This window comes from Vidua macroura, chromosome 1, assembly GCF_024509145.1.
Source record: "Vidua macroura isolate BioBank_ID:100142 chromosome 1, ASM2450914v1, whole genome shotgun sequence".
NCBI lineage: Eukaryota > Metazoa > Chordata > Aves > Passeriformes > Viduidae > Vidua > Vidua macroura.
Genome location: NC_071571.1, coordinates 142,982,220 through 143,009,918, shown reverse-complemented (window position 1 = coordinate 143,009,918; position 27,699 = coordinate 142,982,220). Strand labels below are relative to the sequence as shown.

Genomic DNA, 27,699 nt, shown 5'->3' with positions numbered 1-27,699 from the left:
GGCTGACGGGTTTATTACAGGCCTGCAGCCGGGTTGTGTGCAAAGGACTGAACAAGGATTCTCACACTAAGTATACAAGTACTGTCTTAACTCTGCAATAAACAAATTTCATTTCGCTCTCAGCTTGTGAGTCTCATTTCATATGCTACAGACAGGTGCTGTGTGTAGGCACTGTATGGTGTAGAATGATGTTGGGTGATGCTGATGTGATCTGACACGTGAAAACAAGAGAGCTCTGATTTAATTTTCCCAAGCTTGCACATAACATCTATATGCACTGTCTGTTTGCAGATGTCATTTGCAGGAGAAACTAACCTGTATGGGATAGAAAATGTAATCACCAAATGCATTATAGCGAGATAGAGCAGCTCCATGTATGCTCTACAGCAACCAGCACGTGCCCTTTGTGTTACAAAGGTGTGCTGGTTTTGGCTGCAGTAGAGGTAATTTTTTCCCAGTGCCTAGTCTGAGGCTGTGTTTTGGATTTTTGCTGAACACAAGATGCATAATATAGAGATGTTTTTGTTATTGCTGAGCAGGACTTGCACAGAGCTGAGGCCATTCCTGCTTTTCCTACAGCCATGCTGGTGAGGAAGCTGGATGTATGGGGAAGGATGGGAGGAAACACAGCCAGGACAGATGACCCAAACTGACCAAAGGGATATTCCAGAGCATATGACATCATTCTCAGTATATAAAATGGGGGGAGGAAGGAGAAAGGAGGGGATGTTTGGAGTGATAGTGTTTGTCACTGTTACATGTGATGGGGCACTGCTCTCTTGGAGGTGGCTGAACACCTGCCTGCCCATGGAAAACATTAATTAATTAAAACATTAACGTGAAGTAATTCTTTGTTTTGTTTTGCTTGTGTGCGTAGCTTTTGCTTTCTCTATTAAGCTGTCTCTATCTCAACCCACGAGTCTTCTGGCTTTTACCCTTCCAATCCTCTCCCTGACCTCACTGGTGGGGGAGTGAGTGAGCAACTGCCTGGGGCTTGGCTGGGGTTAAACCACAACAATAGGAAACAGCAGTAAGTCAACACCCTAAAATACCTGTGGCTGCCGAGTTACTGTATGGCCAAACCCGCTGTATGGCCAAACCCAAGCCATGGTGGTGCCACTTTAGAGCTCACCTTTGGCACAGAAAAACTTGGGTCCTGGATCTGATTCCTGCCTGGTGATGTCAGTAGAGATGGAGACCTTGGAGCAGAAAGCTATATAGGCAGCATTAGTCAGGAAAGTTTTCTAGCATCAGAAAAGACATCAGGGAGCACAAGGGACCACCAGCATCCCAAGAGAGCCTGTTGCAAAAGTTTCTCTCACTTCCTGTTGATTCCAAGTTGAAAATGAAAACTTGCCTAGAAAAAGCAGTGTAAGGCTTAAGGTTAACAGAATCACTTACAGCCACTGAAGCTGTTAAGAGCTCAAGAGCAGATGCAGGCAGGGGCTCTGGAGAAGGTTTCTTGTAGGTGACCCTATGTCATCTCAAATCATGATGGATTTATGTGTCTGCAACGGGTTGTACATCAAAATGGGATCCTCGTCAGCAAAATGCATTTCAATCCACATTTTAAAAAGCAAAGCAAAAAATAGCAGAAATATGTGCACATCCACCACATTCCCAAAATAGCGACCAATTTCTTGTTACCAATGTCCTCCTCTGCAAGAGTTTCCTCCAGCAGACACAAAGCAAAGCACTTGATAAACAGCCACTCTTCTGGCATAGGAAATGTAGAGGCAGCAAATAGATCCATTACAAGGAAGGTAGCAAAGCTTTGTAACTTAATAGCAGGGGTTTATTTATGTTGAAATACATGTGAGGGGTATATTTATGCCATAAATAAAAAGTATATGAACCAGTGCTCAGCACTATGCCCAGTAGCCCCACATCAAACTTTGGGTCCAGGATCTTGATTCACAACTGCATAAAATATGTCAGGACCCATCCTGTGGTGCAGCATGGCCCACACCCAAAATACAGCAGTCTGGTTCACCCAGTGCTGGCAATGATCTCTCCTCCAGGCTATTCCCTTTTCCCTGAAGTCATACCCAGGAGGAGCCTGTGCCAAGGCCCTCATAGGCAGAGCACCACCAGTGAGGGGCAGGGGCAATCATTGTCCTTGTGTGTCTCCCAGTGTAGGTGAAGCCTTCGTGCTAACAAGCCACAGCAGAGACCATGGGCCCTTATCCCTCTGCAAGCTTCCCCTGCCTGTCCTGCCCTTAAAGAATGCAGCCTCATAGCCTAGAAGCACCCATGAGGTCCAACTCACACCACCAGTACTGCCATGGGTGTAACAACACCAGTTAGAAGTCAATGCTTGTACGTACAATTCTGTATAATTTTACTAGGCAAGACAAATTTTCAGGACCATATAAGTATCAGTCCCTACATCAGGGCTATCAGAAACCACACCAGGGAAGAGAGTGTTAAGATACCCTTGCCTGAATGAAGGATGTGAATCTGCATCTGAAGGAAACTAGCTGCATCACAGAAACCTGAAAAGGCTGTAGTTATGTAAGAATGGCTAACAGGTAAACAAGGTGTTGAGCCATAGAAAACTTGTATGAAAAAACACCTACTCTAATAGCATAGGTGGAACCATCTAAAACTGGATGAGTATTCAACACACCCCACTGTGTGCTTCTCAAGAGCTGCTGATTACTCATGTTCCTATTGCCTTAACATTAACAGGTATTTCAGCATTTGACCCATGGTTCTGCCATCTGTCATTGCTGGATTGGTGCTTGAAGAGGGTTTTAAGCTCTAAAACCTGGCTGCAATACCAGAAGTCCCTTCTTCCATGGCCCTCCACTATCTCTACCTTCTGAAAATGATACCGACAAAGGCCAAACACTTCACTCTGCAGCTTCTCTTGACTCTGCCTGAAGCTCCCGCTCTGCCATAAATCAGTCAGTGCAAAGGCCTATTTCAAGCAAAATTGTCATATGTTTTCTTTAGCCCTTCCCTAACAATTTCCAACATCCTGTTTACCTTTGTATCTGGTGCTGCCAGCTGGATGGAAGCATGCAGAGAACTAGTCATGGTGATTCCAGGACATTCATTTGGGTTCCCCATCATCATCACTGGCATTGGACAGCAGTACAAACAACGCCTGTGTGATCAGGTGGATGATTTGCTCAGTCTGGTGGCACAGCTAAAGAGAGGAAGCAGGATGGTTAAGGAGCATCAGGGAGTCTGAGAAGGAGACAGACAGTAGCTCCAAAGAAAGGAGCAAATGGATAAAAAGTAAAGTCCTTACTTGGGCAGCAGATGAAATCCCTCCCTGTCCACCTCACTCTCCCAGGTGCCTCTGTACAGTATGTTTGAGGCTCTGTAGGTGGAATGCCAGTCAACATGTGATGAGGATGAAGGTCCAGCTACACCAGAGGTGTTGACAGAGTCAGAAAGGCCTAAACAAGACATCACAACCACGTCTGTGAGGAAGAAAAGATGGGTTGTAGTTGTAGGTGATTTCTTTCTAAGGGGAACAGAGGGTCTAATATGCTGGATAAATGCTCCTCTTAGGAAAGTCTGATGCTGCCCTGAGGTCTAGGTTCAGGACAACTCCAGGAAACTTCCTAGCCTGACAGGCTCTATTACCCTTTACTGGTCTTCCATGTGGGTGGCTGTGGAGCCACAACATCCCAATCCAAGGGTCATCCAAAAAGACTTCAGCACCTTGGCTTGGTTGGTAAGGGAATGTGGAGCACATAATTTTTTCCTCTATCCTTCCAGTTGCTGGCAAAAACAAGAAATAAGAAACAGATGGACCCAGTCTAATTCATGGCTCTGTGGCTGGTGTCACTGCCAGAATTTTGGTTTCTTTGACAATGGATAGGCTACACGGCACCAGGCTTGCTGCCATCAGACAAGATTCGCCTTTCTCAAAAGGAGAAGGGGTTCTTTGCTCAGGAGCCAGCGGGGCTCACTGATAGAGCTTTAAACTAGACATGCCAAGGAAGAGGGAGAATATCAGGCTTGCCTGTGACAAGCTGTGGGAGGATGCACCAAGGTTAAAGAGACAGAGTGCTTGTGAGGGCCCTCAGACAAGTGGCTCTAGAGGTGTTCACCACATTGGAGAGCATTGTAAATCTTATGGAGATGAGCCAGGGACACCTGGGATAATAGAAGCAATCAGGGAAACACCAGTGAAATACCTCAAAGGAATTAAGAGGTGCCCCTCTGAGAAGGTGACACAGCTGACAGCCCACCTGAAGGGCCTCTATACCAATGAACACAACGAACATGAGCTGGAAGCCACCATGCTGCTAGAAAGCTGTGACCTACTTGTCATTGCTGAACCTTGGTGGGACAGATCCCATAACCGGAGTGTGGCTAACAAATGGGAACCTTGTGGTTGGTGTCACTACAGGCCACTGAAGAAGGGGAACCAACTGATGAAGCCTTCCTCTCCAGCTGCAGGAGGCATTGCACTCACAGGCTCTTGTCCTGGTGGGGGACTTCAACCACCCTGACATCTACTGGGGAAGTAGCGCAGCAAGCTGTAAGCAGAGCAGGAGAATCCTGGAATGCATGGAGGGCAACTTCTTCAGCCAGGTAATAGACAGCCCTGCCAGAGGGGATACAACGCTGGACCTGATGGGCATGAATGCAGTGAGCTAATTTGGGGCAAGATTGGAGGCAGCCTGGGATGCAGTGATCATGCAGTGGTGGAGTTCACACTCCTGAGGAATATGGGTCAGGCAAAGAGTAAAATCTGGACCCTGAATTTTAGGACAATAGGACCCCTGGAAACTGCCCTCTGGAACAAGGCAGCAGAACAGAGCTGGCAGATCTTTAAGGATGCTTTCCATAGAGTGTGAGAGCTCTTGATCCCCAGGAGCAAGAAATCAGGCAATGAGGGCAAGAGACTGGTGTGGCTGAGTAGGGACCCGCTGGTCAAATTACAGGGCAAGAAGCAAATGAACAGGCAATGGAAACAAGGACAGACAACCTGGGGAAAGTATAGGGATGAGGTTTGATTGTGTAGGCACGGGATGAGGAAGCCCAAGGCACAGCTGGAACTGAACCTGGCAAGACTCAAAGAATAACAAGGACTTTTACAGGTTTGTTAACCAGAAAAGGAGGGTCAAAGAAAGAATCAAGGCCATGAAGCTGGTAACAAGGGATGAGGAGAAGGTTGAGGTATTCAACAAATTTTGCCTCAGAATTCAATGGAAACCTCTCTTCCATGCCTCTCAAGTGGATGGACAGCAGGATGGAAACTGAGGGAACAAAGTGATTCCCACTATAAGGAAAGATCAGGTTTGTGAGGAACCTGAGGAGCCTGAACATACAGAAGTCTATGGGACCCAACAAGATACCTGCCAGAGTCCTGAGGGAATTAGCTGATGTAGTTGCCAAGCCACCCTCTATGATATCCAAAAAATCATGGCAGTCAGGTCCATACAACTGGAAAAGGGGAAAGGTAGCCATCTTTAAAAAGCAGGACCCTGGGAACTACTGACCTGTCAGCCTGGGAACACCATGGAGCAGATATTCCTAGAAGCTGTCCTAAAGCACATGGAAAACAGGGAAGTGATTCAGGACAGCTTCACCAAGGACAAGTCCTGACTGACCAACCCAGTGGCCTTCTGTGATGGGGTGTGTTCATCTGAGGACAAGGGAAGAACTACAGAAGTCAGCTCTCTGGACTTCTGTAAGGCCTTTGACAAGGTCCCCCACTAGACCCTTTTTAAATTGGAGAGATATGGATTTGGTGAGTGGACAGTTCTGTGAATAAGGAGCTAGTTCAATGGTCACATCCAGAGGGTAGTGGTCAATGGCTCAATGTCCAGAGGGAGATAGTGATGAGGGTCTGTATTGGCACCAATACTGTTCAATATCTTTATCAATGACACAGACACCGGAATTGAGTGCACCCTCAACAAGTTTGCAGATGAAACCAAGCTAAGTGGTGCAGTTGACACACCTGAGGGACAGGATCCCACCCAGAGGGACCTTGACAGTCTTGAGGACTGGGCCCATGAAAACCTCATGAGGTTCAACAAGGCCAAATGCAAGGTCCTGCATATGTATTGAGGAACTTCCCAGTATTTATAAAGGCTGGGGAACAAATGGTATGAGAGCACCCTGCCAAGAAGGACTTGGGGGTGCTGGTAGATGGGTTGGGCCATGACCCAGCAGTGTGCATTCACAGCCAGAAAGCCAACTGTATCCTAGGTTGCATCAAAAGCAGCAGGGCCAGCAGGGCAAAGAAGGGGATTGTCCACCTTTGCTCTGTTCTTGTGAGACTGTCCCTGGAGAACTGCAGCTCTGGGGTGCCCAGCACAGGAAGGACAACACAGACCTGTTAAAGCAGGGCCAGAGGAGGGGCTGGGAGATGATTAGAGAAATCAGTCTCCAATGAAAACAGGCTAGGAAATTTGTTCAGCCTGGAAAAAAGGCTCCAGGGAGACCTTATTGAGGCCTTCCAGTACTTGACCATGTTCTATAAGAAGGATGGGGACAAACTTTTCAGCAGGACCTGTTGCAATAGGACAAGGGACAATGTTTTTAAACTGAAAATGGGTTGATTTATACTAGCAATAGGGAGAAGTTTTTACAATGAGGGTGTTGAAACTCTGGAACAGGTTGCCCACAGAGATAGAGGGTAGAAAGCCAACCCTGCAAACTTTCAGGATCTGGCTTGACAGGGCTCTGGGCAACCTTATCTAGTTGAAAATGTCCTTGCTCATTGTAGTGGCATTGGAGTAGATGAGATTTAAACATCCCTTCCAAAACAAATTATTCTGTGATCAGGATTATTTTTTCTATTTACATTACTTTGTTTATATTAACAGTGGATTTCAGTTACCATTTAAAATACCCTGTCAGCTTTTATTGTCAGTACCTTGAGTAATTCCATCTCAGCAAACTTAGTCATGCCTCTGTTCACTCTGCACAGCACAGGAGCTGGTGCAGCTCTTTGGAACAGTTTAGGAACTGCTGACACTATTTTCCATGTAGTACTGTGCCATGCTGAGCAAGCCAGAATTTCAGGATGAATAATTTATCAACTGCCCATATTTATTCTGGATTGAATGGATTTCACTTTTGTCCAGAATACACAAGCTGGTATCAGAGAGCAGTATGTACAAGGACTATGACCCAACAGTAAATTAATGCCCTACTGACACAAAACAACCCATGAGCATCAACAGTATTACAACAAAGACCAACACATAGGTGGGGATGTGAGCAGCCTTTGAAGTAGCAAAGGTCACAGTTTACACATGGAAAGCCATGTGTACAGGCAGCATGCTCCACACATCTTCCCCACCTATCTCTTCTGCAGTGCAGCAGCCAAATTCTGTGCCCAGTCTCAGACCCCTCACTACAAGAAGGATACTGAGGTCCTGGAGCAGGGCCAGAGAAAGGCAATGGAGCTGGGAAAGGTCTGGAGCACAAATATTGTGAGGAGGTGCTGAGGGAGCAGGGGTTGTTTAGCCTGGAGAAAAGGAAGCTCAAGAGGGACTTTATCACTCTCTACAACTGCCTGAAAGAGGCTGTAGCCAGGTCGGGGTCCATCTCCTCTCCCAAACAATCAGCAACAGGACAAGAAGAAATGGCTTTGGGCTGTGCCAGGTGCAGTTCATGTTGTACATCAGGAAGAGTTTCTTCACTGAAAGGGTGGTTATGCATTGGAATGGGCTGCTCCAGCAAGTGTGGACTCACCACCCCGGAAGTGTTCAAGAAACTGGACATGGCATTTAGTGCTGTGGTTTAGTTGACATGGTGGTGTTCAGTCAAAGCTTGGACTGATCTTGGTGGTCTATTCCAAAGTTAACGATTCTATGATTCCATGATACTGTCTCCTCTTTCCACTACAAGCAAGTTTTCATACTTCTGCACCATGTGAACATCTACAAACGCACCACTATGTAGCTACGTCTCTTCCTCCCTCTACTCTCTCCTGCAGCTGCACCAGTCCTGGACCAGAGAGATAACCACATCCCACAACTCATATCTCCTTGTGCCCACAACACTCACCTAATGGCATATCATTGCCATTAAATGTTGCAGTGTAGAAATCCTTTGAATTAACCTCTTCAGAGTTAGAAAATAGACAACTCACAAGTTGCATCAAACACGCCTGCATTCTGCTCCTCTCAGATTCTGAATCATGCCTGTGACAAAACCTTCCTTACATGCTCCTTTATTTGTGGCAGATGGGTGTAGAGAATGAAAATCGGGATTCTTACGGACCATCTGCTGCATGCTGCAGCTTAGCACTAGGTGCTGTTAGATTCCATTTTTGGCCATTTTACCTACGGACGTTACTCACTCACTGTCAGCTTTACTCTTCTTAGTCTCAGCTGACTCAAGAACTGCTTTTCTCATGACTTCTCCTTCACCACCCAACATCCCTCTGCATCCATGAGAAAATAACTGCAGTCAGGGCACAGCTTGAAATTCTGCTCTGCAACTCTTCTCTGGGGCAGAGCTGGTGGGCCACCACTAGCTGGAGTAGGCACCCAGCCAACATACTAAAGACCAGCTCATCCGTAATCCCAGCCAGAAGCCCCATCCTGTGTTGCTCTGTCACAATTATCCCACTCTGTTTGGTAATTCAAAGTAAGCCTTTCATCTTGTCCCGAGGACCAGGCACGCAGCCATTTCATGGTCATATATTCAGGTTGATCCTTCTTACACACACATAACACTTGTCTCTCCCCCAGCAATTTCCAATAAATGATTGCTACCGTGATCAAGACACTTAACCAGGCACTGAATTCAAGACAAGAAAGGAAAAAACTCCTCACATATATATGTAAATTTAAGAAGATAAATTAAAATTTAACAAAACTCTTTAACCAGAGACACACAACAAAAATAATATACAGATATAATAACTTTTTATTTACGTAAGCTGAGGCTCAGGACTTTTTATCCATGATTTTAAAGAGACCGACTGCAAATAATATAAAAAAATAAAAAATGTAAAATTAATCAATATTTTCAAAATTGTCACAAATTTTGAAAACACTTGTATAAATCCTGCAAACTTTGTGTACCCTTAAAGGGGCATAATTTAGTTACCATATATAATGATATTTGAAAATATTAGTTCTTTACCCTAAAGTTTCAACATAGACGTATTCATGATGACTGTAATTTCAAGAGGGTATCAAAAGTGATCATGGTTAGAAAAATATACATACTTTTGCTTCTGGAAAAGAAAAGGTCATTTGAAATACCCATCAAATAAAATACTAAATAAAGTCTCTCCACAGATTTTTTTCACAGTCCAAGATAAAGTGGATGTTTATACACAGCTTATGCAATCTGTCATTTTCAAGGTAGAGTCACAGTTTCACCAGTACAGAAGAATAAAAACCTGTTACTACTCTCCAGACCGCTGGCTGCACTCACATGTGATTGTTTAGGCAAGCCAAAAGAGCAGAGCCATACAGTTATACCCAGACAAATCATAAGAAAGGTACAGAAAGTGCAGATGCACAAGAGCAATGGAAATCACACTGATAACATTGAGAGGAATAGTGACCAATAGGAATAGACATGAACTCTTTAGTAGCATGCAGTAATTCCTACAGGAAAAATAATCCCACCACACTCCAAGTATTAAAAGGACACTTTCATGGTGCTTTTCATTAATTTTCAGAAGTAATATTAAAGATTACTGTCTACTGGAAATAGCCTGGACTTAATTTGTTTCAGTGGATACAGTTTGTTGCTGTGCTTCAGTTCATGGCAGTGTTAAACTTCAGTTGCACACACACCAAGCATAACAACCCCAAACTTTCAAGGTTTTGAAAGGAAATGAGATAGGAAGAAATTTTCAAAAACATGTGCTTTCACTACCTGAGTGCATTGCAGCAGCCAACAAAGCAAAGATTTGGTTACTACTTGTTAAAATGAATTCTGGTGTAAAGAAGGAATTCAGAAGAGCAACATGGCACTTGCAACAGTAACTGAAATTAAAGGTATAGTGACACATCAAGATCTGACATCCTTTACAGTGTCCTTTTAAGTGTCAACAAACCAGTATATTAGCTACAACTGAAACAGAACAGATGCAAATCCTAATGAAATAACCAAATCAAGAATGTTACAATATTTCACAGTTATAGAGTCTATGGAACTACTGAACAGAAAAAAGCATGAAGGATAATAGCAGCATATGGTTTACAGTTTTCACTTCTCAGTTTATTAATATTAGTGATGCACTCAGCAATGCATAAAGCAAGGAAAGAAATTCTGTCAAAACTGGCAATTATCTACCACGTCAACACTTAATTATGGTCCTTGTAAACAGCTAACTCCTTTTTGAACTTAAATTGCAAAGAAAAGAATATTTACATATAATATATATGTATATAACCACAAAACCAAAATTAAGTTAAAACCTTATCAAGGAAATTGCATTTTGAGGAGAACATAATACAATATTAAATAGTACATGTCCAAAGATTTTGAAGGCCTTGTGATTTTCATGCTTTCTTCCTCCAGTCATTTTACCCTGGATTTTAATAGACTAAATACTTCATTTCAGAGTAAATAAGTGGAAATATTATAGAGCAGCTGCGGTAAAGAATAGCTCCACTACTGAAAACTGCTCGAGGTGTGGTGATCCAGGACTCTGACTTAAAGCAAAAATAAACAGCATACAAGGCCACAGCAAAGAAATGGCCAATCAGTACCATTGGTTTAGGAGATAACCTGCATAAAAAAAAAAAAAAAAAACAGATAAAACTAGTAAATAAACAGAAAGAACTCAAAAATTTCCATTTTACAGATTCAGATCTCCACTCAATATCACACACCCCCTTCTGATTTAGGCAGATCTGGTCCTGCCAACTCAACTGAAAAATACAAACTTGGTTCTCTTCAGCTGCTCCACACTCTGCATCCCCTTCTACAACACAGCCAACATACACTGCTGCTTTCTCTTCATTTTTGATTCTCTTTATCTACCTCTTACTCTTTGTCTTCCTCCAGAGGAATATTTTAAACAGGCTTTTCAGTTTTAGCTCTCAGTCCAAAAGGAGAGAAATATAAAAGCACACGATCTCCTATGTTCAGAGTAGTAGGGTTTACTGTGCATTCACAAGTTTCTGAAGGGTCATTCAAACACCTTCATAGCTAGAGATTTCCTTACAGCTTTTTATGGAGGCCTCAGCCAACACTACTCTCAGCTTGTCAAGTAGGAAACATCTCCACCAGCTGCTCTGGACCCCTCTACCTTAATTCAAATTCCTATACCACCTACACTAGGGGCCACCAGCTATTAGTGCCCTTTTTTTTTTTATGCAGGGAGGAAAAAAAAAAAAAAAAAAAAATAGTTGGCACTTAAAGACAGAGTTTCTAATAAAGCACCAACCTTCAGTATAATCTTAAAATCTAGGCTCATGTGGGCCATCCTCCCTGTGTTGAGCCACCTGACGGGGAGCAAAGCAGCTTTCTCAGGGGCTCACAATAACCACTGCCATCACAGTGAACTTACACTGAGAGCAATCCAACGGGACCCGCGACACATTCTCCTCCAAGTCTGAAGTAATGGAAACAGGCTTTCTTTAGCTGGTGCAAGGAATCTACAAAATTAATTAATAAAACAAATATAATCAACACACACTGAAACATTTCTCTGCATGTACAATACTGATATTAAATCCAGGACTTTGGCAGCTGTTGCTCTGTTCAATTCAGCTGGACTTGAAGCTGCTTTTATTTATACAAAGGATAGTCTTGCAGAATATCTACATGTTTTTGTATTAACTGATTATTGTTTTCTTTGGAGTTTTTCTTTGGGTTTTATTTAGTTCTTACTCCAGACTTGCCTTCACATTGCTAAAACTGTCTAAAAAACTAGGCAGAGAACACAAGAAAACTTACTAAAATTCTTTGATTTGATATATTTTTTATCTATAACAATATACATACATACATATATACACACACACGAATATCCCTTTCCCAGTCATATTTATTTACCAAGTTGGAATTAATCAGAGATTAACTTTAAGATATATTTACCATCTGTGGCAGCAAAGAGCTCATAAAGTGCCTGGGCAAGAACATTCACTACAAAAGAATGAGATTTTTTTCTTGACCAGTAAAATGTTCTTTTTGCCTGAAAAAAAAATAAGAAAAATAAGTATTCCTGTCAGTAAATGCAAAGGAACATTCAAAAGATTCCCAAAGAGGTGAGTTGGCAAGAGCCATGCTCAGGTACATGCAGAAGGGATTTAGTGATATGCTAGAGTGATTCCAAGCTAGGTCATTAAGGAATTTCAAAAACTTGTTGAACCAGTTATGCAGGCTCCCCTTAAGTTAAATATAGGAGGAAAAAGGTAGTTCCAGAGCATGTTTCTCATCCTACAGAGGGTGTCTGGGATACAGCTGAAACTTGAAGGGTAATGCTCAGCTAGTTCCTTCAACTGACTGGTAAGAAATAGGAAATGACAAAGTCTGAGGTGACTAGCTGCCATAAAAGTATCTGCATGTGGTCAGGTAACTCCTGAACTGTCCTGGCATTCAGGGTTCCTCTAAGTGCTTCTCAATTGTCAAATACACTTTTTGGATAATCTACTTGCAGTCTACAATTATACTACTTGTAATTTAGCCAAGATAATATGCCTAGCCCCATTAAAAGCAGTAAACAAATAAATAAGAAATCTTATTATCTACTCATCAGAATTTTGGGACTAAGTATCACTGAAAAAATATACCTTGCATGAACACTGATGGAGCAGATCCTGGGGAAGAAGGATCCCTTCTAACTTACTACTCAGATCAATGCAGCAGGCAAGAGGCCAGTGAGACTGAGATGTCTCTTGAAAGACTGGGTTCACAAGGTCATTATTGTCCAAGTTCCACTCACACAAGTGTAATGGTTCAAACCCACTACACTTAGGATCAATCTGGTTAAAAATACCCTATTAAAATGGGAATATCAGGTTATCCTAGCAAAGCATCCTGACTAGACACAGCACACCAATCTCCTTATGTAAAACACAGCAGGTCAGTGTGCCAAGTTTTGAAACTGCCTCTTGCCACACAGCACAGCAGTTACAGACCACAGCTCCACTGGTGAATGCCTGATATCTGATTATTCTAGCCAAAGCTTTGAAAACTGCTATGCCTCAGCAATAGCTTACTTGTCCCCGAGTTGCATAAAACTTAGCAGTGTGTCACTGAATTGCAGTGAAAGCTGTCTAAAATAAGTCCAAAATAAAGAATCACCTTAAGAACATCAGAATCTTCATAAAGGTCTGGGATATCCTGGAGCAAACTTCTCCATATTTTAACATCATTTAAAATAACACTCATTCCTCCACCAGTTAGAGGATGTCTTATATTATAGGCATCTCCTAAAAGAAGAACACCTAGGTAGAAGAGAAAAAACAATAGGATACTGCACAACCATTATGGAATCTTAAAATTCAAATCTTCCATTAAAAACATCAAACTTACTAAGAATTCATTCCCACCAGAAAATAAGATGTATAACAACTAGAAAATAATAAAAAAAACCCCACAAATTATGTCTTTAAATTAAAAGACTTAAAAAAGCTTTAAGATAATCAAGGTCAAACTGTTTTTACCCTATGGGTATGCATGTTCATGTGTTAAAGAACACACTATTAATTTCTTTAACTTTTTATTATTTTTTCTTAGGCTACACTTGTATAAGCTTGAGCAATGGAGTAAATTAAACTTAGAGATAAAGCAAGCATTTACTTCACATTTTGCCCAACGTACACAAATTCAAAATATTATTTTTTAATAGAAGATTTATGAGACAGTTGTATTGAACAACAAATATGCATCTAAGACAATGAAGTCCTATGCCACAGAAGATGCTTATGATGTCTTTTTTCTTCCTTTTATTTCATAGTGCCCACCTTTCTTGTTTACAGCTGAAGGAGGCAAGAAGCTGGCTGGCATAGTCCTTAAGCGATCATTCTGAACTGCTATTAAGAATGGTTCCTTTAAGTGATCTGCAACAACCAAATATTTTAGTTACAGTAGTTAGACGAAGACACAAATAATTTGTATACAATCCATTTTAATCTCTTTGAGATATCACAGAGTCATAGAATGGTGTGGGTTGGAATAGGACCTTGAAGATCATGTAGATTCAACCCCCCTGCCATGGGCAGAGACACTTCCCCTAGACCAAACTGCTCAGAGCCCCATCCAACCTGGACTTGAACATCCCCAGGGATGTGGCAGCCACAACCCGTTTTAGTGCCTCACCACTCTCACAGTAAATAATTTGTTCCTAATACCTAATCTAAACCTACTCTCTATTTGAACTCATTTCCCCTTGTCTGGTCACTGATGCCCCTGTCAATAGTTCTGCCCCATCTTTCTTGTAGATTCCCTTCAAGTACTGGAAGGCATAATTAGATCCCCCAAAGCCTTCTCTTTTCCAGACTGAACAAAGCCAGCTCCCTCAACCTCTCCTCATAGGAGGAGCCTTCCATCCCTCTGGTCAACTTGGTGCCCTCCTCTGGACTCATTCCAACAAGTCAACGTCCTTCCCGTGCTGGGGACCCCAGAGCTTTATATAATCCTTCTGAATTGCTGATCTCACAGCTGTGAGATGAAGAAACTTCTGTGTGTTGTGTGGTGTGGAACCCAAGAAGGGTGAATGGTTCCTGAAACAGTGACTGTGCACACAGAAAAAAACCACACAGTTCTATTAATTCAATGAAATGTGTCTCCTTTATTTTAGACATATTTAAATGTGATAATTCTCTAGAAGTCTTTCCAGACTTACCAGGTAGTTGTGGATGAATGGTCTCAATCATGTACTCTTTTAAATTTTTTGGCATTTCCCCTCGAATATCAACAAGGACCCGAGTTTCAGTTGAAGAAATCTTATAGATTAGCACTGGACTTGTTTTAGCTAAAACAAGTTCAGCATAATTAGCTTTAAACTGTGATGCGTCCTTAAAAAGGAAAGAAGGAGAAGAAAGGTTGAGACTGATTAATGAAAGGGTATTAAACATCAGACATACAAAATAATTTTTAAAACATTTCTAAATAAAATCCTGTATCATATTAAGTTTGTGTTATTATTCTCTTAAATGAAGAAGTGTTTTCAAAAAGAAAGTTCTGAATTCAGTGTAGCAACAACTCTTTTGCCAATATATTTTAATATTTACTAGAATCACTAACTTATCAATTTCATTTGAATGCCTCACCAAGATTTAATAGATGCCATTAAAAACCTGTAACATTATCAATGTAGTAGTTTTCAGTAAGATAATTTTGTTTCCTTTCATAAAGAAAGTGTGGGAGGGAAAGAAATCCACTAGTCTTAATATAATTACTTGGACACACCAGTTGAAGAAGAATCACAGGGCCCTGTCTAATGAGGTCTTAAAGGAGATTCCAAAAGTAGACAAACTTGGGCAGTTCTAACTGGATTAGAAGACCCAAAAAGTACTGGAGTTCCTACCAGTCAGTGTTCCCAGTCTAGTGAAAATTCTGTTTGCTTTGGCTCATTCTCCCTTCATTATTTTTGCTGTTAATGCATCAGTTAATGCAGCACACAGAGTGAAAGAACCAGACAGGATTTCTACCTGGATTCTCCAACCACCCAGCTACCAACCCAGATTCCCAGTCCAAAACCAGGACACTACCTTCTCTCTTGAAGTTTGTAGGTCCTGAAGGCAAATATGTTTATACAGGTTACAGGTACCCCACCTTCAGCAACAGCATAGTGGTTTATGTAGTATTATACATAAAAGTTACCTTCAAAATGCAACCAACAAAATGGGATGAAACAGTAACTTTGCTGGACACCAAGTTTTTCCTGAATTTGGAGAAAAGTCCATCAGCTACAACTGTAAGTGGAGCATGAAGTTCCTGCAGCATAAATTAAGAATAAAGATAAGACACCATCAATTTTGTTTCAGAACAATGAGAAGCAATGCCCAACATATGTATTAGGAAATACTGTGGGGTTTGCCTTCCTTGTATTCATACTTATCTATTTGCTACACAAGCTGATCTAACAATATACTCCAGCTTTTTTAGAAAACACAGCTATGGGAACTGTTTAGAAACTTGGATTAAAAAATACAATAAAGAGGAGTATTTGGTTCCCTTCAGGTTGTAATGCTCTTCAGAAGAAAGAAAAATTCTTTCAAATTCAAGAACTATGTATAAGCAGCTAAAGAAAACCAAACCAAAGTATAACAAACTGACAAACTGTAAGCATGTAGGCTCTTCTTTAAAAGATCACACAGGGAACTCCAAGCAGTTCTGAATTCACTTAGGATGTTTAACACATACATTCTTCTTAAACATAAGCAAATAATTCCAAATACTAAAATGTATTTTTATGCCTTTTACGGTCATATAACAACATTATTATATTAGGAAGCATGTAAAGGTAGGTGTTTCCTTCTACCTACAGCTTTCTCAGTGTCAGTATGTTCAGTGATTGAACTTCAAATGACAATAGATTTACAACAAGCATTAGCCTTAGCTTTCAGTGATTTCATATGCTTGGCATAAGCAGTAAAAAGTACTTCTCCTTTTAAGCTTTCAGTTTGTAAGGCAAAAAAAGCACACTGTGATTCATTAGTACTCCTAGGAAATCTTTTACTATTGTATGGGCGAGTCACTCTGTGAGTGAGTTCCTCTATGAGGAGATGCCACCAATATTGGAGTGAATTCATAAAATCATAGAATATTCTAAGTTGTGGGAGACTCACAAGGATCTTCAAGTCTGACTCCACTTGGTCAAACAAACCTTAACATCTTTGGCTGTGTGAAGGGAAGTTGGACAAAATCAGATGATAGTAGATGTGAGTAAGGTAAAACGTGTTTTATGGTGTCTGTGGTTATAGAAGTGAGCTTCTGCGTAGAGTTACCTCTACTATGGATTCACCTCTTTCTATGGATTCTTAGCTAGGATGAGTGTAAACTCTAATTTTTCCTGCTATTAGACCAAAGTCCATATCAGTTTCCTGCTGTCTAATGAGTAGAACACTCATGCTATAATTCTTCCACAGTCAACACAATTAACCTTGAGTCTATTCAGTTGTCTAGTTTTGAAAAAAAAATATAAGTTGACCTTTAGCATACTGGCTAATTTGAACCTCATTTAAGAGAATAAAAATCTCAGAGGTAATGTGGTGGAGAATATAGGATGGAAAGAACAGAAAAACACATTTACACAACACAGCCTCTTTTAGTTATTAAAGCAGGCTAAGGAATGTAAACAGGCTTGAGTTTGGGGTTCTTATTCAGCTAAGAGCTTCCTAGCTGTAAAAACTCACAGGCAGGGAAACATAGAAAACAGAAATGTTTAATGGAAATTCCTAATATACTAGATTTCTAAAATCAAAGGAGATCTAAGCCAGCAAACGAAACAGCCTTTTCCAGCCACAGAACTTCAGCATTCAGAGCAAAACATGAGTTTGTTTATCCCCGGTATACAGACAAGAAACTTAAGGACTTTAGAACAACATCCAGACTTTCAGGAAAGATGCAGGCTAGAACACTGGTCACCCAGTATTCAAATAAGTCACACTTAAAATTACAACAATAACATCCATAAGTGTGTGAAGCTTAAAAACAGAACTCAAAACAAAATATGCACATTCCCCTTCTAACCCTCAAAAAAACAAAAAAAAACAAAAAAAAACCACAACAAAAACACCCTTCCATGTTTCTGGATGATAAAGCCAATTGAATTTGTGAGATAAATCCCAACAAACACCCTTCTCCCTGCAAAAAAATCCTCCTCCTCTCCAAACTCCCTGTCTTTCCCATACCCATGATTCAGCAGTTTATTCTCCTAGAGTAGATTTCCTAATACATTTTCATTCATATTACATGGCAGGTAAGACAGACCAAGGAACACGACTTGGAACTCACTCCTCCTCCAGCTACCTCAAGAGGGGTCAAGGATGTTGTTACTTCTCTGCTCTGTTGCAGCACTTAGCTGTTAAGTGGGCTGAAATGGCACTTGCCTGAGGACAGTCTAAAACCAGCTTGCTCCCCACAGCTTTGGCAAGTACTTTTAAAAAGCTCTCTCCTATACGGTTCTATGCCACCAGTCCCATTTCTAAATGGCTTAGAGATAGAAAGATGTCAGATCTCTGATCTTAGATACCAGAGCAGGATCTTCCAGCTACTCAGGAACTTTCTCCATCTAGTATGGAGGGGAGCACGGCATAGGCAGATTCCCATCTTTCCCATCAGAGTACATCTACATAACTTTAGGCAACAAAGGAACTTTAAAGTCCACAAAGAAGATCACAAATTTGGTTTTCCTGGAGAATAGGCAGCATATCCAGAACTTCACTACAGGGGCTCTACCCATACTGGTCTCTCCTAAGTTCACAGAGTTTCATAGCATTTAGCCAGCAGATCAGCATTAAAATATGCCAAAATTCTCTTTCTGTCATCCAAGAAATGACAAGACAGAGCTTTCACTATCAATAGGTAACTTTATCATTTTCAGTCCCTCACTAGATGGTGGAAGTACATGTGGACATGTAGACCACTACACACAGCTGAAACACAAATCTTAACATATTGTTCTTTTCACCAGGAACTTTTGAAAGATTTTAAACTCCAGACATATGAATAATGAAACAAATAATGAACTGTATTCTCCAGAGAAAGCAGAAGCTTCATAAGAAGTTATAACAAGAATTCCCATACTGTATGCACTAGAAAATAATCTCCCTTTATTGAATCTTTCGCTTTCTTGATAACATTATTTCTGTACCAGTGCTCTGAAATACAAGCTTTTAAAAAATTATATATATAAAGCAACCCTCAATTTTCTCAACAATTTAACAAAGATTGTAACAGAAAGCTCTTACCTTAGTGTCACCAGTTTCTTTGTCCTTGTACTGAACGCCCACAACACAGTCATCTTCCTCAAGTAACTGTAACACAGTCCCTTCGATGAATTTTGCACTGAAATGAAACAGAGGGGTTAAAACAGAAGAGGATTAATGATGCCAGCATTTCAAGGCACTAGGCATAGATAGAAAACCAAATTTTCAATAATGTTGTCTCTGCCAATATTGTTTATATTTCACAAAAAAAGGGTTCTTGAACACTTTCTGAAGCCACATTAAATATCAAAAAGTGTTGGTCATAAATTTCAGTTTTTATCAAAACCTTTGGTTTGATAACTGAATAGTCTAAAAACTGTACTGTTTATAATAAACATCCTGTCACTTAGCAGAGTCCCCAGCTGTGCCCCATAGCCCTTTGAGAGATGCCGAGAGGAGTTTCACACCTAATAATGGTCAGGAATCAGGGAGCTGACTGAGTCATCTCTGCTAAAAGCTAGGAATCGCTGACAGTGCAGGTGAGAACTAATTCGGAGGAGATTTAAAGAGCAGAATCAGCAGCACTTAAACCCTTAACATGATCACTAGATAAAAATCAGGCACATAATTCTCAGAGCAGTCTAAACTAACCTAACCTGCTTAGGACACAGATACCTAGCTTGTCACCTCAGGAATTTGGGATAGAGTTCTGGTTTCTTTATATTTATGCTTTTAAATTCTGCTAACACTTATGTTTGAGTGGAGCACCCCCTGCTTCTATCTCCCAACCAGAGTTATTTTGAATTCAGAAATTAAATCTCTGTAAACTTATATTCTTTGTTGGGTCTGAGCTGTTAGGCCTGATCACAGCACTTCAGATTTAGCAGCTCGAAACGGGACACTCTGAATCTTTCGCAAATATTCCATATCCAGATGGAATTCCACAACTTTAAGAACTGAGCTAAAGGTGCAAGTGAGAATACAACAGCTTGCTATTTTAGGCTCTTAAAAGAAATACAAGCATCTCAATGTCTTTTTTCCCCTGGCATCCAGTACAGGCATTTCAGAGCAGCTCGTGACTGGCTTAATTTGACAGGCAACAGGCATGTTGGCTGTATCAAAATATGAATGGTTATGAGTGAGCACTCAACAGAAACCTCAACAGCAAGGGACTGCAGCAGCATGGCAGGGGATCAGAGTCCTGCACATCCTATCAGCTCTAAGTTTCTCTTACAGCTGTCAGTTCAGTTACCGAAGCGCTCACTTCTCGTTCTCATCCACTATAAGTGAGTTTATAATTATATATAATTATTTTATTATTATAAACCAATGATGCCCTACCTCTTTCTGCTGCAAAAATAACTTTACTTATCTGAAATACATTCATATTGCCTAGTGCTTATAAAGAGGATATACTAATCAGTAATAATTATTCTCTATATCTTCAAAAGCTTTGTAACAAAACCCAAAACCTCCTGGCACTATTAAGAGTTCTTGATCTTTCACTGCACATAAACATGCACTTTTCTATGCCACAAATTAAATGGCAAGCAAGCACGCACAAAACAAACATTCAAGAGTGTGTGGAAAATGGGAAATAATTTCATTCAAGTCACAAACATGATTTTTGCAAGTTTTTGTTTCAAAGACTGTGTACAGCTACTGGAGTTTTTCCCACAAGTTGAGCACTCAGATGCCCAAATTTCATTGAACTTAGAGCCTCAAGAAGGCTTTAGGTTTCAGAGATAGTGAACGCAGTCACCATTACTTTTAACTGTACTACAGAGCTGCTATCTTTAGTGCCACTTTTAGTAATTCGTATGATATAACAAATATGAAAGGAGAAAGCAATTTTCCAGCTCGGAATAAAGATATTAGGTAAAAATATGATAATGCCATGTGTCCCTTGTAAAGGGGACATATGGCATTATGATATTTTTAGGGGAATAAATTTAGCAGGGGAAAAAAGACAATACAAAAAAAATACCACACAGAAAGCAGCCTCTAGAATCTATTCTATTTCAATAAAAGTTTACTTCTTATCTCTTTTATAGACGAAAGAAAACAGTTAAGAGAAAACACCCATTTTTTTCTTTTAATTATGAAAAGAAATTGTCTTCAAGGTTCTGAAACTGGAAAGAGTACTTCTCTTTAGTGCTCCTTTTTAGTTACTTTGGCTTACTTCTTATTGTCAAAAAAGAAAGCAAAACAACATACAAATGTAAACGCTTGATTTCTATCATCACTGATAACATCAGTGGAAAAGCTACATGCTACTGCCCAGTGCAGGGGGGTTGGACTACATGATCTTTAAAGGTCATCCCTTCTAACCCAAACCATTTTGTGATCTAACAAATAGTGCTAAAGTTGCCACTCATGCCTTGTCTAAAGTTCTGTGCGCTGCTCACCAAAAAGAGAAATACTTCTGGTAAAATGCCAAACCCAAGAATCAGCAGAAGAGAATCAACCCTTCACCTGTGAACTGTTCTCTCACACAGATGGGCAAATAATTATCTTGCCTAATATTTAAAGCCCATCCTCCCTTAAAGATTAAGTTGTCCCAAAGCATTATAAATATATATGTATATGATGTGTACGTAACTTATGAACTTGTCTACAGAGAGCAGAATGAGTAACTATAGCTGCTATTTTCTCTCCCTCTTGTTCATCACAGCCCTCTGTGTTGGGAAATGGTTAAGGAATTTCATGGAAATGAGAGGAACAATGCTTCTGAATCTCTGGATCCCAACTGTGCTGTTCACAACGTGACTCACTTGGGCTCTGCCATAGCTGCCCTTCGGAGACCCATGATAAACTGGCCATGATGAAAAGATCTTCCACTGGCCACACGTCCGTCTTCAGATGTTGGATAAGGAATCTCAACCTCCAACTTGCTCTCTAGATCGTGAATTATGTAACCATTTACTATTTGTGAATCAATACCTTCTACTGTATCTGGAAGATAAAAGCCAACAGATGAGTTAAAACAAGTTGCTAAGAAAAACTAATTATTTATTAAAGACATTCTTTAAATAGGGTCCAATTTACTTAATCAAAATACACATGTTGAAAGAAGAGTATTTTCAAAATAGCAAACTGGAAATACACAAGCGATTTTAATTCAAATGTTAAGTGCAGATAATGTTTTTCTTCATTTTTCCTGTAGACATGCTTTTACTAAATACATTGTTGAGTGTAGTAACTCTTGTGTTACAGATCTATTTACACTTTGAAATGTACCCACCTTCAAGACCCAAGTCTCGAAGAGCATTAAATCCTCCAGGCTGCAGCAATTCTCCAACTATCCTGTCAGGTTCTTTCAGATCCCTCTCTATCACTGTCACCTTCCTTCCATCTCTTGAAAGCACCGTGGCCAAGGAAGAACCAAGAACACCTGATCCCACAATGATAATTTCTGGATCATATTGGGGTGACAATGTTGTATTTGGAGCGGTGTCTGTCAGATATACATCTGAGAAGTTCACTTCTTTTTTACCCTTTGGAAAACAAAGCCAACAAAGTTACAGGTGCCAATGGATACATACCATAACCTATCAAGAGGGCTGACTTTGGAGCAGCTCTACTCCGAGCCAGGGTACTGAGGGTGCATTGGTAGTTGGAAGGCATCTTGCAGTTTAGTTTTGTCCAGAATGGAATCTGTCATACTCTACAAGGCAACAAAAGCACAACAAGCAGAAAAAAAGAAAAACCAACACTGTTGCAAATCAAGACCTTGGCTAAAACCTGCCCTGCTGATCCAAGACAAACCACAAACAAAACTGTCAGAGATTGAAAGCTGCTATAAAAGGTAGTAAGAAAAGGCTGTCCCATATTCTTGTCCTATAAAGTAAGACTGATACCTTCATAGCAGTGAACCACTCCAGCATGGAGGCCTTAGCACTTTTTAATGAAAAAGGTATTTCTCTGGAAAACATACTCCTTTTTAATTATACTCTAAGTGAACCTACCTAACTAACTAAACAGCAACTTATGGTAATATTCAGAATGAAAAAGTGCCAGCAGAAGCAGCTGCCTGAGAAATGCTTTTAAGAAGTAGTCCTGAAATGAAAACTCATGTAACATCTAAAAGTATGAGGAAAATCACCATTCATCCACATTAAAGCTGTTAAGAATTGACATATATTGGACTGGACATCAATTAATACAGAAACTAGTATCTTAAATCAGCTCTGTTATAGAACCTTCCCAACAGCACCAAATCACATACACTTCAAAGTGAAAAATAATTTTAAGGGCAACTCCAGTGCAAAGCTGCAAATCATTTCTCCAGCTGGTAGATGAGAGTTCAATTCAGTCTTTCACAAATGCCTCAGCACTGCAGTGCTGACATTGGTAAAAATACGATTGCATCAGTGAAACACACTGACTCTAGAATTTTGAGTGGCCTAGTATCATGTTTATATCTACAATACAGCAAGAGAGTGCAAAACTAGCTATCTGAATTCAGGTAACAAAAGAAATTGGTAAAGGCAGGTTTGAAGAGAAAACAAAATAAAAATCAAAAACCTTTGACTTGCAGCCAAAACCAGTTTCATGTACTTCTGTGAGAGGGGTCAGCGCTCATGGGAAATTGCCCAGAAGTACACAGGAAAGTAGCCAAATAGCACTGACCACAGATGTACTGGATATCTATGTCCAGTTCATAGTCTCGGATGGCAGGACTCCAGGCACCACCTACAGCTCTCTACTTGTTCCACAGCAAGGCTCATGCAGGGCTCAAGGGAACAGACTGACTATCTGAACAGGTCCTGTACCTATTGTACAAGCAATAGGTCAGCAATCTTTTCCCAGTAACTCTATCTGCAGTTGTATAAACAAATGTATTTTATCCTTAAGTATTTGTAAGCTCATCAGAAAGTTACAGAATGGCAGAGGTTGGAAAGGGTTTCTGGACATCATGGGGTTCAAAGCCCCCGTTCAAGCAGGGTCAGAGCAGACTGGCCTGGGCCCTGTTTTGGATACCTCCAAGGATGGAGACTTGTCCACCTCTCTGGGAAAGTTGCAGTGCTCAGTCACGCTGACAGTAAATAGTGCTTCCTGATGCTCAGAGCAAACATCCTCTGTTTCAGTCTGTGCTCATCACCTCTCATCCTGTCACCAGGCAGTGATGGAAAAAGCCTCGGCGCAGCCTTCTTTGCACCCTCCCTTCAGGTATTTACATACAGCCTTCTGTTCTCCCGGCTGGCCAGTCACTCAGCCTCTCCTCATAGGAGAGATTCTCCAGTCCTTCATCTCTACAACAGACTGGCAACTGAAGATATTTTTTTGCTACTATGATAATCTTTTACTCCAAATCTTTCTTAAAACATATTTGTTTTGATGCTAGAAAACCCCTGGTCTACTAAAGTAAGTTTCACTCTTTCTTTTGCCATCCAAAACCGACACAAAATATGACAAATCAAACATCCAGCATCTAAAGATAAACCCTGACCACCCCCTTCTTAGCTCTTTTCCCTTATCAAGGCAGAGGGTCAGTGGCCAGAAGGAAGAGCAGCAGGACCTTTCACCTCACGTGCCGCGTCTGAATCCAACTTACCTTTCTGGACTTGGGTTGCTCAACTTGTTGAGACGCCGGGGTGGGTTTGGCCCAGAAGAAGCCAACCAGAGGCAAAGCTGAGAGCACATCAGAGAGCACCCCCAGGTGCGACTTCTGCTTCTGCTGGTGCCGCTGCCTGGGCCCCCTGAAGTGGTACCTGTACGACAGCACCAAGCCGAGCGAGAAAAACACCAGCACGGAGAGCAGCACCTCCTTATTAGCGTAAGTCATGAGGTCTCCACACTTTTTATACACGTAAATGAAGGAGGCGATACCCAGAAAGGTCCACATCATGAAGGTCACTGACCTCGGCTGTTGCTCCAAAGCTTCGCTGCAGATGGATGCTGCCGAAAATAAGGTTTCGTGGAAGGGATGAAAAAATGTTATCTATAGAAAAGAGACGATTTCCTTTTCACTGGAAGGTGGGGAGATTCCAATGGAAAAACAAGGAGCCCCAGAAGAGTAACAAGCCCCACCTCGCCAGGCTGCCACAGGAGCCTGGACAGAGGTTCCGAAATCGAAAAAAAAACAATATACAAAACGTCTTCTCAAGAATCCCCTCCCGGACACGCGACGCCAGAGGAGCTGGAGCTCGTCTCACCGCCCCCGGTCACCCCTCCGCCGTGCCCAGTCCCACTCCGTGCCGGGACTCTCCTCCGCTGGCGGCGGCGATGCTGCCGGAGCCCTCACGCCCGGTGATGAGGCAGCGGCGCCGACGCGGGGCGGGGGTAGGACGGTGCACGCCCAGGGGGGTGCGGCCGTGCTCTGCTCTACCTGCCCGCACCACGGCACCCCGCAGCCGCCTCACGGAGAGAAGATGCGGTGCCGCTGCCTCCCTCTTTGAGCCGGTCCCGGCCCCCGGCGGCGCCTCGCGGCAGGAATGGGGGGTGCGGGAGGGAACCCGGGGCAACAGGCGCGAATGGCGAGGGCGGCCCGCGGGAGGGGCGGCCCCGCCGCCATGCTAATGAGTAACGGCCGCCGCCGCCCCGCGGGCACCGCGCGCCCGTGCCTCAGCGGCGCCGGCCAATCGGCGGCGCTATGCCGAGATGGCGCTATGGCCACCGACCAATCGGAGCGCAGGGGGGGCGGGGCTTGCGCCCGCCGGGCGATGTGACGCGAAGGGCGGGGCGGGGTTGCCGAGGTGACGAGTGAGGGGCGGGGCCGCTGAGGGGCGCTGGTAGGCCGAGCGCAGCGGCGGCCGCGCGGCCGTGTCCCCTGCTCGGGGGACGTTAAATAAGGCACCACCCATCGGAGAAATCAGAGACTTATGGAAGGGTTTGAGTTGGAAGTGGCATTGGAAGGTTGGACAGTGACACCTTCCACTAGTCCAGATTGCTCAAAGCCCCATGCAGCCCAGCCTTGAACACTCTGAGGACTTAGGCATCCAGAGCTTCTCTAGGCAGCCTGTTCCAGTGCCTCACCACCCTCACAGTAAAGAATTTCTTACTAATATCTAATCTGAATCTATTCCTCCTCAGTTTGAAGCTATTCCTCCTTGTCCTGTCACTCCATGCCCTTGTGAAAGGTCACTCTCTGGCTCTGTTGTAGCCCCTTTACACACTGGGTAGTGCTGTAAGGTCTCCGCAGAGTCTTCTCTGGGCTGAACAACCCCATCGCTCTTAGCCTGCCTTCATAAGAGAGGTGCTGCTTCTCCTCTGATCAACTTTGTGGCCCTCATCTGGCCTCAATCCGATGTGGCCTCCTGTGTGTATTGTGTTGGGCTCCCCACAGCACTCCAGGTGAGGTCTCACCAGAGCAGAGCCAAGGAGCAGAATCCCTTCCGTCATCCTGCTGGCCACTCTGCTTTTGATACAGCCCAGGATTAACCTGAGCTTCCTCTTTTAACCTTGAACTCCTCAAGTGCACTAACCTGTGGTCCTCCCATTTCTCCAAGAGGGACTTTTCCTGGGCTGCGTACTTGTTAGAATGCAGCATTATCGAACATGTCTATCACAGCATAACAATATTTAATAGTGAGGAACCTGTGAAACATGATACGACTTCAGCAGGAACTGCTGAAAGAATAATCAAAACCAATCACACTCACATGGAGCTAAAGGAGATGAGATCTTTCCAGTCTGACATGTTTGAATAAATCCAGTTTGACACTTTTGAATAAATACAGGTGAAATTGGAAGCCATTAAGAGATGGGGCTTTAGTTCACTCATTGGATCAGGCAGTTCAGACTAAAAGTAAAGATCCTGTGAGCTAAAGAGATCAAACACAGATTTTTCTACTCGGTAATAACAAGGATCTCATCCAACAATGATGGTTATTCCTTCAACAATGAAATGAATTCTGGTGCAGCAGTAGCATCCAAAATCATAGACATTTATCTGTAAAAATGTGTTCACAGCAGGAGCTGCTTTTCCCCAGTTTGAACAAGGGTTATTACAGCTGTCGACAATTCTGAACCACTGGAGACTGAACTTCTTAAATATATCTGCACTTGATTTCTTATGTTCAGTTTATAAATATTCCTTGTGCCTGCTAAAAATGCCTTTTCCTTATGGTCCAATCTCCACAGATCAAATTAAACTGTGTTTAAACCTTCTGGGTATTTCATGCTAAAGACCAAACACAAGAAGAGTCATAGCCTTCATGTTGCTGAAACCAACACAAACATTCTGAAGACTAAGAAATGTAAATTAATATACATGAACCAACAACTGCTGAAAATTAATACCAGACTAATGCAAGTGCATAGTCAGAACTGTACCAAGGAGCAGAACAAGCTCAAGTGGCTAATAGAAAGAAGGATGGTAGACAAGGAAACAGACAGAAGCAGAATCCTATGAATTAAGATACTGGAAAGATGATTTTAAGACCAGAGTAGAATTTCTTCTTTCCTTTTAGTGCCAACTATACAAAACCCTTCACGCCATGAGGATCCTGCTTGATGCAGCTGTAAGGTTATTTTGGTCACAACAGGTATGTGTAACCCACTCCAGAACATGAACTTTTTGTCTTGTCCAAGTCATCCTGTAGCCACTGCGCCTGAGCCAGAGCAGAGGACAGCAATCCATGGAAGGTATGGGAAAGAGTAAGTGTGGGTGTTTCTCTGGCTGCAGGCTATAATTAAATCTTATTAGGTGATCAACGAAACTGCATGCTTATTCTCCTTCCACCCCAAGAAATTGCCTTCTCTATATACCCATGCAAAATTTCTTTCAAGATTATGTAATTATGTAACATGAGTCATTTTTCTTGATACTTCTGTTTGGAGTGGTTAGTGCTGGGAATTGAAGCAGTTGCAGAATTCTGACAGATGCATCTGTTCGAGGCTTGGATGCTATCAGAACATTTCTGTATTTCCAGCCAAGACATTGGAAATGGGTGGCTCCATGCCCTTTCTTCATTTA

The 27,699-nt window shown here is 42.0% G+C and overlaps 1 protein-coding gene across 1 annotated transcript; it reads right to left on the bottom strand.

The window, feature by feature from the left end:
* Positions 1 to 8,841: 8,841 nt before the first annotated feature.
* Positions 8,842 to 25,408, bottom strand: SQLE (squalene epoxidase). The gene is made up of 11 exons (XM_053994636.1): positions 24,337 to 25,408; positions 22,024 to 22,276; positions 21,554 to 21,734; positions 18,822 to 18,918; positions 15,730 to 15,843; positions 14,750 to 14,921; positions 13,869 to 13,964; positions 13,207 to 13,349; positions 11,998 to 12,094; positions 11,468 to 11,555; positions 8,842 to 10,683 (listed from the first exon to the last, which is right to left on the bottom strand). The coding sequence occupies exons 1-11, from the start codon at positions 24,628 to 24,630 to the stop codon at positions 10,491 to 10,493; spliced, it is 1,728 nt and encodes a 575-aa protein (XP_053850611.1). The 5' UTR covers positions 24,631 to 25,408; the 3' UTR covers positions 8,842 to 10,490.
* Positions 25,409 to 27,699: the final 2,291 nt, after the last annotated feature.